The sequence below is a fragment of the Mandrillus leucophaeus genome, unplaced genomic scaffold, assembly GCF_000951045.1.
Source record: "Mandrillus leucophaeus isolate KB7577 unplaced genomic scaffold, Mleu.le_1.0 Scaffold259, whole genome shotgun sequence".
Classification (NCBI taxonomy): domain Eukaryota; kingdom Metazoa; phylum Chordata; class Mammalia; order Primates; family Cercopithecidae; genus Mandrillus; species Mandrillus leucophaeus.
The window spans coordinates 3,050,298-3,065,849 of record NW_012102687.1 but is presented as its reverse complement, the minus strand read 5'-3'; the positions used below and the strand labels follow the sequence as shown (position 1 = coordinate 3,065,849).

General features: G+C 33.9%; 1 protein-coding gene across 2 annotated transcripts in view; it reads left to right on the top strand.

Annotated features, from left to right (window-relative positions):
* Positions 1-15,552, top strand: part of NAF1 (nuclear assembly factor 1 ribonucleoprotein) — a 38,683-nt gene that overhangs the window by 18,688 nt on the left and 4,443 nt on the right. For both annotated transcript variants that reach the window (XM_011983980.1, XM_011983979.1), the window contains exons 4-7: positions 387-469; positions 6,028-6,188; positions 9,146-9,197; positions 13,085-13,187. In XM_011983980.1, the coding sequence (XP_011839370.1) occupies positions 387-469; positions 6,028-6,188; positions 9,146-9,197; positions 13,085-13,187 (399 nt within the window). The remainder of the gene's footprint in view (positions 1-386; positions 470-6,027; positions 6,189-9,145; positions 9,198-13,084; positions 13,188-15,552) is intronic.

The following is a 15,552-nucleotide window of genomic DNA, read 5'->3' as shown; positions in this document are numbered from 1 at the left end:
TTAAGAGTAAGAAAGAAGACTAATTTCTTTTAAAACAGTTTTACAACTAAATGTGATTACACTATTTTTGGTAAAAATTACTTGAGAATATGTACATAGCTTGAATTTGTTGACTCTTTAATGGATGATTCAGATTTTCTGTAGGATTTGCATTTTAATTTTTTTCCCTTAGAGTTGTAGCTTTTTATATTAAAAATAGGTATAAAACATTTCCCAGTGCTATGTGGTAATAAGTAGACTTTGTTTACTGAAGAGAAATGGTTAATGAGGTAATAATCCCACCTTCAGTTTTATTTTAAATTATATTGGAATTAAAGCTTAGATTTTCATTAAAATTCTACATTCTCTTATAAGTAAATCTTGAAGTAATCTATTTTATTTTTCAGTAATAATTGAATCTATGACTAACCTACCTCCAGTTAATGAGGAGACTGTAATTTTTAAAAGTGATCGACAAGCAGCAGGAAAGGTTTGTAAAACATTTCATATCTTACAAATTATTCTATTTATTTATTGTTTTTTTCTGACTTTCCCCATCAGTTCTCAGAAGAGTTTATTTATTTTAATTGATGGACAATTTAGAGCTCTCTAGTTTCAGTACATTCTTGATTTCCTTCAGTACTTCATATCTGTCTGTAAATTGGTTTACTACTGATTATTACTCTTTGCCGCATGAGTTATTAAATACACATGTATAGAATTCTTTCCTAGTGTTTGTCAGATAACTTGCTAGGCAGTGAGTCTACGTAATGTATAGCACATCATTTCCTACCCTCCATATACCCAGCTGAGTGAAGAAGAATTCCCATAGTATAGTAGCTCTTAAGCATTTTTGTCTTGTGAGCTCCTTTGAATAGTGGCTCTCAGCCTTTTCAGACTTTGACTTCCTCAGGTGGAAGCTCAGTGTGGAATCTTTTCCAAATAGAAAAATATTTCCCTGACAGCAGTGAATTGCCACTGTATCTTACATCCTGGTGAATTACAAATATGTGCACTCGAGTAATTACTGTAAGATTTGGTCCCTTTTAACATCTTTCTAATGTAACAACCCTGCATGTCCACCTTAATATAGAAAACTGTGCAATGTACCCAGCAAAGTAGGCAATTCTGACTGGTCGGCAGAAGACATAATAACTTTCTAAAATCAAGAATGTAAATACTAAGTAAGTATTTATTTCCTGGCAATAGGGACAGTTTTATTCACCTTGATATCCCCCATTGTACCTAGTACAGTTCTTTGGAAATTATTTTTGCCAAGTAAATGTGTATTGAGTTGAATACAAACAAGAAAGGAGCTATTTGTGATTTTAATGACAGTTGTCTTTTTTTCTAAGTACCTAACTTAAGACAATTTTAATCTGAAAATACTCAACACTTTGCTAAATTAAAACCTCTAAACAGGCATTTTTTTGTATTTTCCACTACATTTGAATTTCTAGACATGTAAATGTGACTAATAATATTCAGCTGTTATTTAACTTTGAAAAGAGTCAGTTAAAATATAACATTTATACCTCTAACTTTAGTTATATGGCATAAGCCTGTTGACAAAAATTAAATCTATTTCTAATTTTACATAGAATGCCTTATAAATGCTTTTGAAAGACTTTGTGACAAGTCTTTGAAAAATACTGATTCCCCAAAATAGTAGTGGAAGTAGAGATTAGAAAGTATTTGTTAAACAAACCAATAAGCACAATATGAAACTGAGTACCTTTTAGATTGTTAGCATGTCTTATCTAAATACTAAATTAGTTTTACCTTCAGTAGCAAGCCATTGAACATCTTTTCCCTCTTCAGTAACACAATAGTAATCAGCTACAGTGATATTTATGTTATCATTTTAAGTTCACTAAAACCCTGCAAGGAAGTAGAATTACCTCTATTTTAAAACTTGAGAAACCTTGCTAAAAAGTCACAAAGCTGAAATGGATGAGATTACAACCCAGGTTCATTTCCCTTCCACCTCCCTTTACCTTCCCCACTGATTAAGGGAGGACAGTCTCAGATTTTTATTCTTACCTTTGCCCTTTAATCCTAATAACTTCTAGGTCTCTTGATAACTAGTGGAATCTGTTTCCTTCTCATATATCAGTGGGTAGGAAATTTTTACTGATTCCTTTTTAAAAGATTATATTACTGTCTTGTTTGGTAGGATATGATGATTTTCTAGAGGACTCTTTTATATTGATGGAGTATTGTTCTCCACCCCCTCAGTTCTCATGATATATTTCAAGGTAACTTGTGATACAGCAATACACACAGTGATTGAAATGATCAGTTTACCTAATAGATTAGAATACTCCATTTATCTGTATTTTTTTCATTTTTGTTAATGGGAATTGAAAAAAGCACAAAGTGATTGATAAAAGACAATGTTGAAGAGTTGTAAAGGTTCATTTCCTCATTTCCTTTCTCCTTTGGCAATTTAGCCCAAAGCTGGCTTACCTGGAGAGACATTCTTTAAAGGCTGTTCCCAGGTGGCAGCTTGCAAATCTTGGCCTTTCACAGGCACAGCCTGCCAGCATTGTTCCGTCCTGGAGATTCCTTGATGTAGTTATTGTTACTTAGAGAAACTGGAATTTACCTAGTCCCCTCCTAGATAATAGAAAAACTGGGAGTTACCTAGTCCCCTCTAGATAACTTGTAAGTTTGTGACATGGTGTGTGTGTGGAGATGGGGAGGAGAGTACAGCTCATTCTCCCTTTTGCAGTATTGTCTGTGCACGTCCAGCCTGCTGGCTCAAACAGGCCTTCTACGCCACTGAAACTTTTGCCATGATGCACACAGAACATTTAAGCCCATCCTATGCTGGGATGGAATTTGGGGAACTGCATGCACTCTATATCTTCTCTGCTTGTCAGTTACTTTTCCCAGCAGACCCTACATTATAGCTGTACCACATTGTTGTTATGGTGTGTATTAACCTCTGTGTGTGATAGGAATCCTTGGAGATCTTGTAGCAAAAATATGATGCCTTTGAGTAAAAAATGGTGAGTATTATCAGCTAGAGCCAAGTGAAAGGATACCTAAGAAACCACTTCTCAATGACAGGGCAAGTATAAAGCATCAGTTGGATTAAATTTTTATAGGAACACCTACAGAATATATACCATTTTTAAAGATATAAAGAAAGCTGCTTGCCCACCTCATAGTAGAGGTCTCAGCTGCTACTTTTCCAAATTCAATTTCTTATACTCTCCTTACAATCTTTTACTTCCTTTGCTTTTATCTTGAATCAGGTAGTATGGAAGTTACAAAATCCCCTAAGTTGGGTGGAATGACCGAGAAGGAATATGGGTGCCTCATATGGAGCTGTATGAGGAGAAATGGGCTGGCCTGAGCTTTGCTGTGTCTTAACTTACTCTTTACAGTTTAGCTCTTAGGTATTAGTCAATCTAAACTCTACACTCAGAGGCTAATGGTGATTTAAAATATTATTAAATTCCTGTTTTCTACTCTGGATTAGCTAAATTGCTTATGTGAACTTGGTCAAGTTTTCCTGTAACATACCTATTAGTATTGGCTCATGTCACATACTGTCTATTGTATGGCTTCCTGTTATCTACTGCCTGTAATGTTATTTTACCTAAAACTTTATAATGATTTCATTATAGTTGTGGCTCATAAACACTTCAGAACCTAGGAACAGTCAACTAAAATGTTATGCTTTGATTTTGTCCAAGAATTTTGAATGTCACTTGTATTTTAGTTCAAACCATACTGCATAGACCTGAAGTTTGCAAGGAATTTTTCCATTGAAATCGTTTTTCACTCTTAGGAAATGGATTCATGCTATCTAGGAAACAAATACCTGGGAAACAGTCTATGTACCAGGTTGCACACTGATTATTTTACTTTATATTAATGGATACACAGGAAACTTAAAAGATTTTTTTTTTTTTTTTGAAGAATGTATGAATTTCATGTTTTATTTATAATTGTTGATGGGGATTGGTGGATTGGTCAATAGGGAAGAAATAAAATAAGACAAAGGAGGTAGATTATAAATAAATTTCATTTTGTTTCACAATTTTCTAAATATGGCCTTCACATTCATTATTATAGGAAGTGTTTTTTCCTGGTTGATGGGACATTTAATCTCTGCCCAAACGAAGAATTGGGTTTGCCTGTATTTGAGGGAATTAAACTTGTGAATTGTTTTTAAAACAATTTTAAGTGAAAATAAGACTACAATAATGTATGTCAGATAGGCCAGTAAGAGTGGTGCTGAGTACACCTCTTCCGTCCTTCACAGTTCTTACTGGATGAGGTCTACTGGATTTATCTAAACCTTTTCAAAGCAAATGTCTTGCTATTTTCTTAAAGTTTTTTGCTTTTACAGTTTTTTAAAGCTTTAAATTTGTGATGCTGTTAGTGTTATTTCATAATACATTGGCATTTTAATAGTTTTTAATGTCACTACTTCTTTTTAGAGTACACGTATCTTCAGAATGGTGGTGCCCTGATAGGTGAGCTGTTTTACGCCTTAGTGAAAACGAATAAAAGATTCAGTGCTGTACTAAAGATCATAAAATGTGCAGAGCATTTGCTATCAAAAATCAAGAACTGAGGAGGTGATAAAACAACCATATTCAAGGCAGTTGGTATAAATTGGTCCAATCTATTTAGAAAGCTATTTAGTAATTTCCATTAAAACTTTTATGCTTTAGTGTTAATTATCGTACTTTCAGCTTCAATACTTCCCCTCCTTACAAATCAATTTTTAGGAAATGTGAAGTATAGAGATTTATATATAAGATTTTTATCATGGCATCATGTATTATGTTGAACAAATTGTAAGCTGCCTAAATGTCCTACAAAAAGAAAGAAGTTAAATAAGTTGTTCTGATTCCGTAAAGAGGTGTTTTACAATTGCTAAAATTATACTTAAAGAATACAACATGGAACAACTTCAGGTTTTTAAAAAGGGACAGTATACAAAACTACAGTATGGTCGTAAAGAAAAAATAACATATTAGAAAAAAGACTGGAAAAATCTGTGCTGGCATTGGTCATGGTCTTATCTCTATAATATACATGTATTATCTCGCTCTTGTCCACTAGGCTGTAGTGCGATGGCACAATCGCAGTTCACTGTAGCCTCTGCCTCCTGGGTTGAAGCGATTCTCTTCCGTCAGCCCCCTGAGTAGCTGGGATTACAGGTGCCTGCCACCATACCTGGCTAATTTTTGTATTTTTAGTAGAGATGGGATTTCACTATGTTGGCCAGGCTGGTCTTGAACCCCTGACCTCAGGTGATCCACCCGTCTCGCCTCCTAAAGTGCTGGGATTACAGGAGTGAGCCACACCACACCCAGCCGGAAAATATATTTTTTAATTCACGTATTTTGAGAAGAAAATACAGTTTGAAACCAAGAGGTTTCCTTTCATTATTCTTAAAACGTTTTCAAAAGTAAAATATGTGGTTCTGCTAAAAGCAGTTCTTTTAGTTAAATGTTAAAGGCTACACCATCTTTGTGTTTTTTAAATGTAAATAACTTCTACTTTATTATTTGTTAAATTAGAAAAAGTCTTTAATTTTACAAAATTCCTGACACTATGGAAACAGCAAAAGTGATTTAACACCTATTGAAGTTAGAAGCTTGCTTTTATATTTCCCATCTGATGATTCCAAATGTATACATGTTATTTGTCAAAAGTTACCAGTTATAATCCTTTTCTTTGTACCTTACAACTTAAATGAACAATAATTTAAAAAAATCATAATTTGCATCTAGTTGGTACCACCAAAATGGTTTGAATTTGGTGAGGAACAAACTTGTTACTGTTGTTTTTACATTCATAGAAGGGAAATCTGGAATGAGCGAGTGCATTTTAATCAATACATGAAGACTGAGTATGTAAAAATGACATAAATATAAATAAAAAATTATTTTATTGCCCTAACATTGACAAAATTACCTTGTTCTAGCAATTATCAGTGGGATTTTTAAAAGAAAACACTGCTAACTTTTCAAATAGTTATTTTACGTGTTAAAAGAGGACTTTGTGTTTCTATTACAGATATTTGAGATATTTGGACCTGTTGCACATCCATTTTATGTGTTACGGTTTAATTCTTCAGATCACATTGAGAGTAAAGGTATTAAAATAAAAGAGACTATGTATTTTGCTCCATCAATGAAAGATTTCACCCAATATATATTCACAGAAAAACTTAAACAGTAAGTACTTTACTGCCAGGTTGTTCTTCACTTACGTAACTTATATTTTAAGAATAATTCTCAGTGATATAGTTTCTTATAATTATATTGTGTCTCCCTTGCAAAGAGTTCATTTATCTTCCTAACAATATCTTTGAAGCCTACAATTTATTTTCAGATTTTGTACATAGAACTTTTGCAAAAAATGAAATAATCAGCCATTAAGAGCACATTTGAGCCTTGTACACTATCTGATTCTAGGTCAGTGTTTTTTCCATTATATACTTTCTTTAATGTACTTGCTATTTTAGTATTAGTACTAATATTACTATCGTTTCTTAATAACTTTTTTTTCAGTTAAGTAAAATTCTCTTTGGATTCTATTTAGAGACCTTGCTCTTCAATAAAACTTAATTTTCAAGAGAAAAAAAAATGAGTATATCTCTTTATTTTGCTTATAAATTGTAAGTTTGTAGAGAGACAACTAACACGTGTCCCTGAAGAATTGTGTAGAAAGCCATGGTGTATGGAGTTGACCTAACCAACAAACCAGTGCTCTCCATTTTCTCTACAAATAATGCTAAGTGATTTCTGTGGCATGTGACCAGCAATTTTTTTATATTTTTGCTCCCATTGGTTGAATATTTTTCAAATGTTAGCTGTTGCCAGCTGTTAGTCGTAGAGCTGTTTGTATCAGTTGAACTTGTTATAATTATGTTATTTAATTTTTTATATCATCAGATAGCATATGAATTTAAGTAGAATAGATTTTTTTAAATAAAAATAACTTGAATGCTTTCGAATGATGTAATGAATATGAGCCACTAAAAATATTTTCAGATTGGGAGTGGAAGAGAAGACTGCCAAAGATTGGGGGAAGGTTAAATCTAGAAAGACTTTGCACTCAGTTTGACAAAGAAGTTCCTTTTAGTTCTAGCTCTTCTTTTATTGGAAACTTAAAACCTAGGCGATAGATTTTTATAGATACTGTTTTTGCAGGAAAACAAAGGAGCTTTGGCAAGTCACTGAGTAACTTTGATATTATGTCAAAGGTACCAGCCCCAGTTGCATGGCATAAGAAGATTACTTATGCCACTTACATATTAAATAAAGTCTCAAGTCACCAAATTTCATTTATTTCAGAGATGAAAATTTTAGTCCTGATAATTGATTTAACTCATGTTTAAGAATCTTCATAAAGATCTGGAGGAATATTTTGCCTAAATTATTCTTCAGATTGCATAAGGTTATTTTCCTAAATAACACTGATAAGAAAGATGAATTAAATAGACAGAAAGCCTTCAAGATATTCATATGTTCTAAAATGCTTTAAATATTTAGCATTTCATCCTGTTTTGAATATAAAGATACTGCTGTGGATATGCCATATATGCAGCTTTTTAACAAATAGAGTATTTTAGCTTAAAACAGATAAACTTGAAGTGGTTTTCTGAAGATGGTTTTTAAATAGATTTTAAATAATAGACTCAGTCTTTGGTTTTGATTTGCAGTTCTTCTATTAAGAAGTAGTAGTAAATCATGAATTGGGAAATTAGACCTATATTTCAGAAACCTCCCTCCCCCAGGAAAACTGTTGTATTCTAGACTGCATTTTGGCGTCTGTCATGGGAACTCGGTGGAGGACTTTGTCTTTGAGGTAGAGAAGTTCAGCTCCTTTCAAGCTTACTGTTCTCTGATGAGGTTATTTTGATCTTAGTTTCTCATGTACTTACTGTCTTGTTAAAAGTGCTTTTTGAAATGTTGCTTGATCTTTCCATTAGTAGATTTTGATTTTTTGTAATAGACGCAGTAGTTGGGGAATTTTTCCCATTTATGTCTGTGATTCCAGGCTAACAGCAGTCCAGATCATGAGATGTCACGTATGCAGAAAGGAATACCAGAGCTGTATTTAAGGCGCATGTGTGAAATGACAATTGAGGAAATGCTTTTTTTCTTTTAAGTGATGGAAAAGTCATTGATAATGGCTCATATATAATGTCAAAGTTCTGAATCAAAAATTTAAAGCAAACTTAACAACTTTCATGTTGTGCCAGCAAACTGACATCTGTACATTGATTTTAATGGCCTTAATTCCTGGGAATCTTATTTTTAAGATCTAGTTTAAAACAATAAGGACATCTAGTCCTAATACTTTGTAATATTTTACTTTGTGATATTTTAACATGATGGAATAACAAAATAGTACTTGAAACTATGAAATTAACAAAATTAAAAAGATTAAAAATGAGCTTTCACAAATTATACTGCTCGTAATAGATGTCTGTACTTCTGTTGGTTGTAAAGTGTAAAACTCTCCACCAAAAGTTGTTGATTTTCAGCTGCAGTTACACATTTCACACACGCCAGTTGTTATATCGTCCTTCAGAATCTTTAAAGCAGCTCCTCTTCCTCTTCCTCAAACTATTCATAGTTAGCCTTTATTTGACCCTCTCTGCTTTGAGAATCAGTGTTGGAATAAGCCTTGGTTACTCATAGAGGATTACTGACATTCCTCAGGTAAACTGAGGAGAAAATAATTCATATTGATATCTCTGCCATTAAACCTGTAAAATCTTTGAAAAGGGAATGGCTCATAGTCAGTTTTGTGTAGTTCGCACGTGGAACAACTTCCGATCTACGGTTGGCGTGAAATAAGCTTTTTTTTAAAACTCAGTTTTGTGAAAACTGCAAATATCATGAAAACAAAAATCAAAAGCGCTGTCCATCTGCTTTCCACTGCACACCATAGCCTTGGCTTCTCATTCCAATTCCCTAATCCTAACATTTATATTTGCCCAACTTTTGTGTTTTTCTTAGGAACTTCCCACATCTTTTGAAATAAGGTAAAAGACACATAAGTGTATTGCAAAATTAAAGGTTGAACTCATGTCCTTTATTATTTTCTGTACTTTTAAGTTATAATCACTTAACAGAATTGTGATAAATACTTTTTTGACTCCCATCCCCACCCCACCAAGGGATAAGGGATCAGATGCATCGTGGAAGAATGATCAGGAACCACCACCAGAGGTAAGTATAAGTTTTTTTTATGCAACATTTTATAAAGTAGGGCAGGACTTAGTCTTATAAATTTTATCATTCTTGCTGTTAGGAAAGTCATTAATACTGGCTAGCAGCCATACTGCATTCTCCTGTTCTAGCCCATGTATTCTCTCATCCTCCTAGATGACTATTTTATACCTTTCAATGAAAGGTTTTGATTGGTCATTCAGGAAAAACACCTTTTTTCAGTTACATTTAGTTGTATTTTAATAATTATCACCTTATTTACAATGTAATTTGCTATTTTTATTAACTTTGTTGATGTGTGATAAAGGCAGGCTGTCATTAGTTTTAAAAAATTTAATTCAGTTTAGTAAATACACCCACCGTATGGGACATGAAGACGTGGTGCTTTTAGTAGTAGTAAGCTGCCCTTCTTTTGGAAGTACAAAATCATTGGAAGCACAAGATCATTGGAAGCTACCTAACTCTCTACTTTTTAACGATATAACTACCTTTCTAAAAAGGGACCTTGATTTTCTTTTTGTATCTACGTCAGCAAAACAATAGTTTTATGCCCCAAGGTGACTTGATAATCTAGTCTTCCTAGAAATGTGTAGTAAATTTAGGAATAATATATAAATGAGTTAATGATTTAATAGGATTACTTGGTTAACATTCCATGAAAGTGTTTAAGCAGATTATCTTGAGGGTTTTTTTTTTTGAATTACAACAATGAATATATTCATTTCTTAAAAATAGCATGTATTTATATAGTATAAAATAAAAATGTATATAAATATTTTTATAAGTAAAAATCATACAGGAGAGTTTTTAAAACTTTCTTGGCAGTTCTTATGAAGTTTTCTCAGTATTACAGTTTGTTTTTTTTTTAAACGAATATAGACATGGGGGTCTCACTGTGTTGCCCAGGCTGGTCTCAAGCTCTTGGCCTCAAGTGATCCTCCTGCCCTCAAGCGATCTTCCTGCCTCAGCCCCCCAGAGTGCTGGGATTACAGGAATGAGCCACCTTGCCCAGCCAGTATTACAGATTTTTGATATTTACAGATTTAACCTTGGTCATTTTAGATGTTTAAAGCAATGCTAAATCATGATCTGTGTTAGTTTCTAATTTTACTGAGGTATGAATCAGGTTTATACCCACTTAGAGGGTTTTGTACAGGTATTAATCACTTAACCAGTGAATGATCCTTGCTTAGTATCTGAATTAAAATGGAATTATGTTTTCTAAGTCTGTGTATTTATGTGATTTCAGTTGAGGCTCTGAATATTCACTTAATGTTCTGAATTAAGTTTAGAGCATCTAGAGCATCTTATTACTGGAATTACATGTTTTAAAATGTTTAGAGATTCATAAATATCTCAAAACATATTTCTTGTAAAATCCAGATTTTCTTATTTTCTTTTTTTGGGTATGAGATGGAGTTTTGTTCTTTTTGCCCAGGCTGGAGTGCAGTGGCACAATCTCGGCTCACTGTAACCTCTGTCTCCGGGTTTAAGCGATTCTCCTGCCTCAGCCTCCCGAGTAGCTGGGATTACAGGCACATGCCACCACACCCAGCTAATTTTGTATTTTTATTAGAGACGGGGTTTCACAATGTTGGTCCAGGCTAGTGTTGAACTCCTGACCTCTAGTAATCCACCCCACTCTGCCTCCCAAAGTGCTGAGATTATAGGCATAAGCCACCGCACCCGACCAAAATCCAGATATTCTAATGAATCCCTGTTCTTTCTGACCTAACCATTGAAGTTACCAATTACAGCAATGTGAGTTATTCGTAAAATTGGTTTGACTAGGTTAATTGCCAAATTACATCTCACCTAGTTCATGGTGTTCGTTTTTTCCAAGTAGCTAGAACTGGATCATTAAGTATGTTGGGATTTAATTATGTAATATTTGTTGATGAAACTTTGTAGTATAGAATTATTGCCTGGTGTTGATCATAGATTAAAATTATAAATTCGTGAAGTTTAAACTTAAAAAGAGAAAAGAGAAACATCATGTGATGTGAAAATAGAAAGCTTGCATAAAGGAAAATAAGAGAAATTATGTGTTATGAAATGTTGGACTGTGTAAATAAACTAAAAATTACCTAGGGTTGTATCATATTCATCTTCATAGGCATTTTTAATATGCCACCATATACTTTATGGTTGAATAAATGTATTTAATGAATGGAAATATGAATTAATTTGCATATAAGAGACGTGAATTTTTCTCTGGTTTTAGGAGTGATAGCAAAATACTACCAAAGTAATCTCTGTCAAATAAACTATTCCCAATTAAAATCCTTAGTTCCTCCCTCCTGCTCTTAAGATCATGTTCAATTATTTAAAATGGCACAATAAAGTTCCTTATTAGCGTCTCCAATTTTATCTTTTCTGGTTTTGCTGTGTAAGAGCAGCAGCTTTCACTTTACCTTTCAGAACTATTTTTCTTTTTTCTATATACTATGTTCTATCATGCCTCTGTGTGTGTTGTTTCCATTCCCTGAAAATTCTCTTTATTTTCATAGCTAACTATTCAGGTATTTCTATTGGGTTATCCATATCAAGAAAGTCTTCCTTTTCCTTTTTTGTCTTTTTCCAGCACTATAATAACATAGCATTAAGTCGTAGCACTCGTTCATTGTACATTTAATCTGTTTTCTCAGAAAAAGGAGTCTTCTATCTGATCTCCATACTTTCTAGTGTCTGTCAGATACCAGATTTAACCTGAGTTTTAAAATCTTATCCCTTTAAGATCAGTAGTAAGAAATAGTGCATTAGAAGGCATACAATTATTTCATGTTTTCAAATTAGATTTCAGAATCTGAAGTGTATGGATTCCTGTTGATGGAGGATTTGATCTAGAATGTATTCCAGTGAAGCCATACTGAAAATTACATACAAAGACTTTCATACACATTTTATTTCTTCTTTTTAAATGTGTATCCATCCATACATAGTGGGCCTGCTTTCATATATTTTTTGTATGAAACATAATAAAAGTTTTCTGGTGTTAATAGAATAATAAAATGCCTGACCTGTAGATACCATGGCAGTCATAAGATAAATAGCTCATAAATCTTGGTTTCCTCGGTGGATTATAAGAATGAATCCTAATTCTTAGTTGCATATGAGTTTTACCACCTTTAATTTTTAAATAATTTCCTCTTAGGAGTTGGATCATTAATGTATCTGCTTATAAAAGCCTTTGCCATGTTGGTCAGGTTGGCGTGCGTCTGTAACCCCAGCTACTCAGGAGACTGAGGCAGGAGAATCGCTTAAACTTGGGAGTCAGAGGTTGCAGTGAGCTGAGATCGTGCCACTGCGCCAACAAAAAAAAAAAAAAAAAGCCTTTGCCTATGGTCCTATCTAAATAGCTTCCTCATGATTTGTGTACCGTTATTTTCCCTCATTTATTTATAGCTCTTGCTATATACTTAAAATTATATTTAAAAAATAAGATGGTAAACCTGTAAAGAATGAACCTGTGAAATGTTTAGAACAGTGCTTGGATGTGTATTTTGAATGAATGAATTATGGAACATTGTCTTCCATTTTTTATTGGCTCTGATAATGTATATAATTTATTTAGTCCTTGATACTCTTACCTTTGGCACCCTTTTGCATCTGATACTATGATGAATCTTAAGTCTAAACTGGAAGTCAGACTCATATCTGAAGGTTGATTACTGACCTGTGTTAATTAAAGAGTCATTAAGCATTTATCAAAAAATACTTTATTTTTCTACCATGTCTAATTCAGATATAGAAAATATTAAGTATCAAAAAGGCAACTTTTTTTAGTCAATGATTAATAATAGGCTTGTTTTCTTCACCTCCAAATATGTACTATTGAATTGGCAAATCCATGTAACATAAACCTATTATATACTTTTCTCTGCAAGGCCTTAGATTTCAGTGATGATGAAAAAGAAAAAGAAGCCAAACAGAGGAAAAAATCTCAGGTTCAAGGCCGGAAAAAACTCAAATCTGAATTTAATGAGCCAGGTGAGTGAATACGATATATATAGTCGTTTTTTTATCTTCATTTGCATCTATATAAGTTTATCAATAATAAAACCAAGGGAAACATCTGGGTTTTCTCTGTTTACCTCCTAGCATCCTGCTAACATTAGAGCCGTTACATAGCAGGAGGTGTGGTAGTTTTATGAACTTAAGCAGTAAAAATGGCTTCCTGGGGTAACAGACAGACTAAACCTTGTTACTTGTGCTTGTCAGCACTTTTTTCTTAAGATACCTGTTTGCTTCCATGATCAAGTACTTGATGAACCCCTAAATCACAGTATCTTATTTATAAACATGCATTCCCTTTACCTTTTTTAAAAAGCTAAACTTTCTGAGATAACCGTAGATTCACAGAGTTGTAAAAATAATAGGAGAGGTGTTGTATGCCCTTTATTCAATTTCCCCCAGTTGCAACATCTTGCATAACTATATATGGAACACTATCCCAGCCAGGATATCGACAGGATACAATGAAGCTATACAACATTTCCATCACCAGAGAGCTACCCAGTTGCCTTTTTATAGTCACAGCCACATCCTTACCTCTCAGCCCCTCCTTCACTCATGGCAACCATTAATCTGTTCTCCATTTTCATATATTTTGTCATATCCAGAAAATTATATAAGTGAAGTTATACAATATAGTATGCTTAGGGAAAGGCTTTTGCCACTGAGCATAATACCTGTGCGTCTGCTGGAAACCATCATTCTCAGCAAACTATCACAAGAACAGGGAACCAAACACCGCATGTTCTCACTCATAGTGAGAACAATGAGTGGGAATGGAACAATGAGATCACTTGGACACAGGAAGGGGAACATCACACACCGGTGCCTATTGTGGGGAGGGGACCAGGGGAGGGATAGCATTAGGAGATATACCTAATGTAAATGAGGAGTTAATGGGTGCAGCACACCAACATGGCACATGTATACATATGTAACAAACCTGCACGTTGTGCATGTGTACCCTAGAACTTAAAGTATAATAATAAAAAAAAATTTAAAAAAAAAATCTGTGCATCCACCCACATTACTGCATGTATCAATAATAGTTTGTTCCTCTTCATTACAGAGTAAGGTTTCATGGCATGAATTTACCAGATTACCTAACCATTCATCCACTGAAGGACATCTAGGTTGTTTCCATTTTGGGGTTATTAGGAATAAAGCAGCTATAAATATTTATGTACAGTTTTTTTGTGAAAACAGATTTTTATTTTTCTGGAAGAAATGCCCAAGAGTACAATAACTTGGTTGTATAATAGTTGCATTGTATGTTTAGTTTCCTAAGAAATTGCCATACTGTTTTTCAGCATGGCTGTACCATTTTACCTTTTTTTTTTTTTTTGAGATAGAGTCTCGCTCTGTCGCCCAGGCTGGAGTGCAGTGGCGCGATCTCGGCTCACTGCAAGCTCCGCTGCCTCCCGGGTTCACGCCATTCTCCTGCCTCAGCCTCCGTAGAAGCTGGGACTACAGGTGCCCGCCTCCACGCCCGGCTAATTTTTTTGTATTTTTAGTAGAGACGGGGTTTCACCGTGTTCGCCAAGATGGTCTTGATCTCCTGACCTCGTGATCTGCCCGCCTCGGCCTCCCAAAGTGCTGGGATTACAGGCGTGAGCCACCGCGCCCGGCCCCCATTTTACATTTTTATCAGCAATGGATGAGTGACAATTTCTTTGCATTTTCTCCCGCATTTGGTGTTATCACTCTTTTTAATTTTGGCCATTTTGCTAGGTTTATAGTGCAAATATAATTGTGGTTTTAATTTGCATTTTCCTAATGGCTAATGGCATTGGACATCTTTCCATGTGCTCATTTACTGTCTCTATCTTCAGTGATATGTCAGTTCATTATCTTTTGCCACTTTTAAATTGTATTTCTGAATTTTTACTGTTGAGTTACGAGAATTTAAAAATGTGTATTTTAGAAGCTCGCTTTCTGTCATATGTGGTTTGTTCATGATTTGTCTAGTCTATAGTCTTAAGAGGGCCTTTTGCAAGACCAAAGTTTTTTAGTTTTGAGGAAAACTATCAATTTTGTTTATGGAATCTGATAACTTCCTGCTTAGCTTTAGATCCTAATGATTTTCTTCTGTTTTTTTCCCTAAAAGTTTTGTAGTCTTCTGGTTTAAATTGTACACTTGTGATTCATTTTGAATTAAATTTTGTATGGAATGTGAGGTTAGTCTTGAAATTGCGTAGAGTGATAACTCCTACTTTATTTTTCTTTTTCAAAATTATAATCGGTATTCTAGGTCCTTTACCTTTCAGTGTAAATTTTAGAATCTTATCTACATCAACAAATGTCTTGCTGAGGGGTTTTTTTTTTTTTTTTTTTTTTTTTT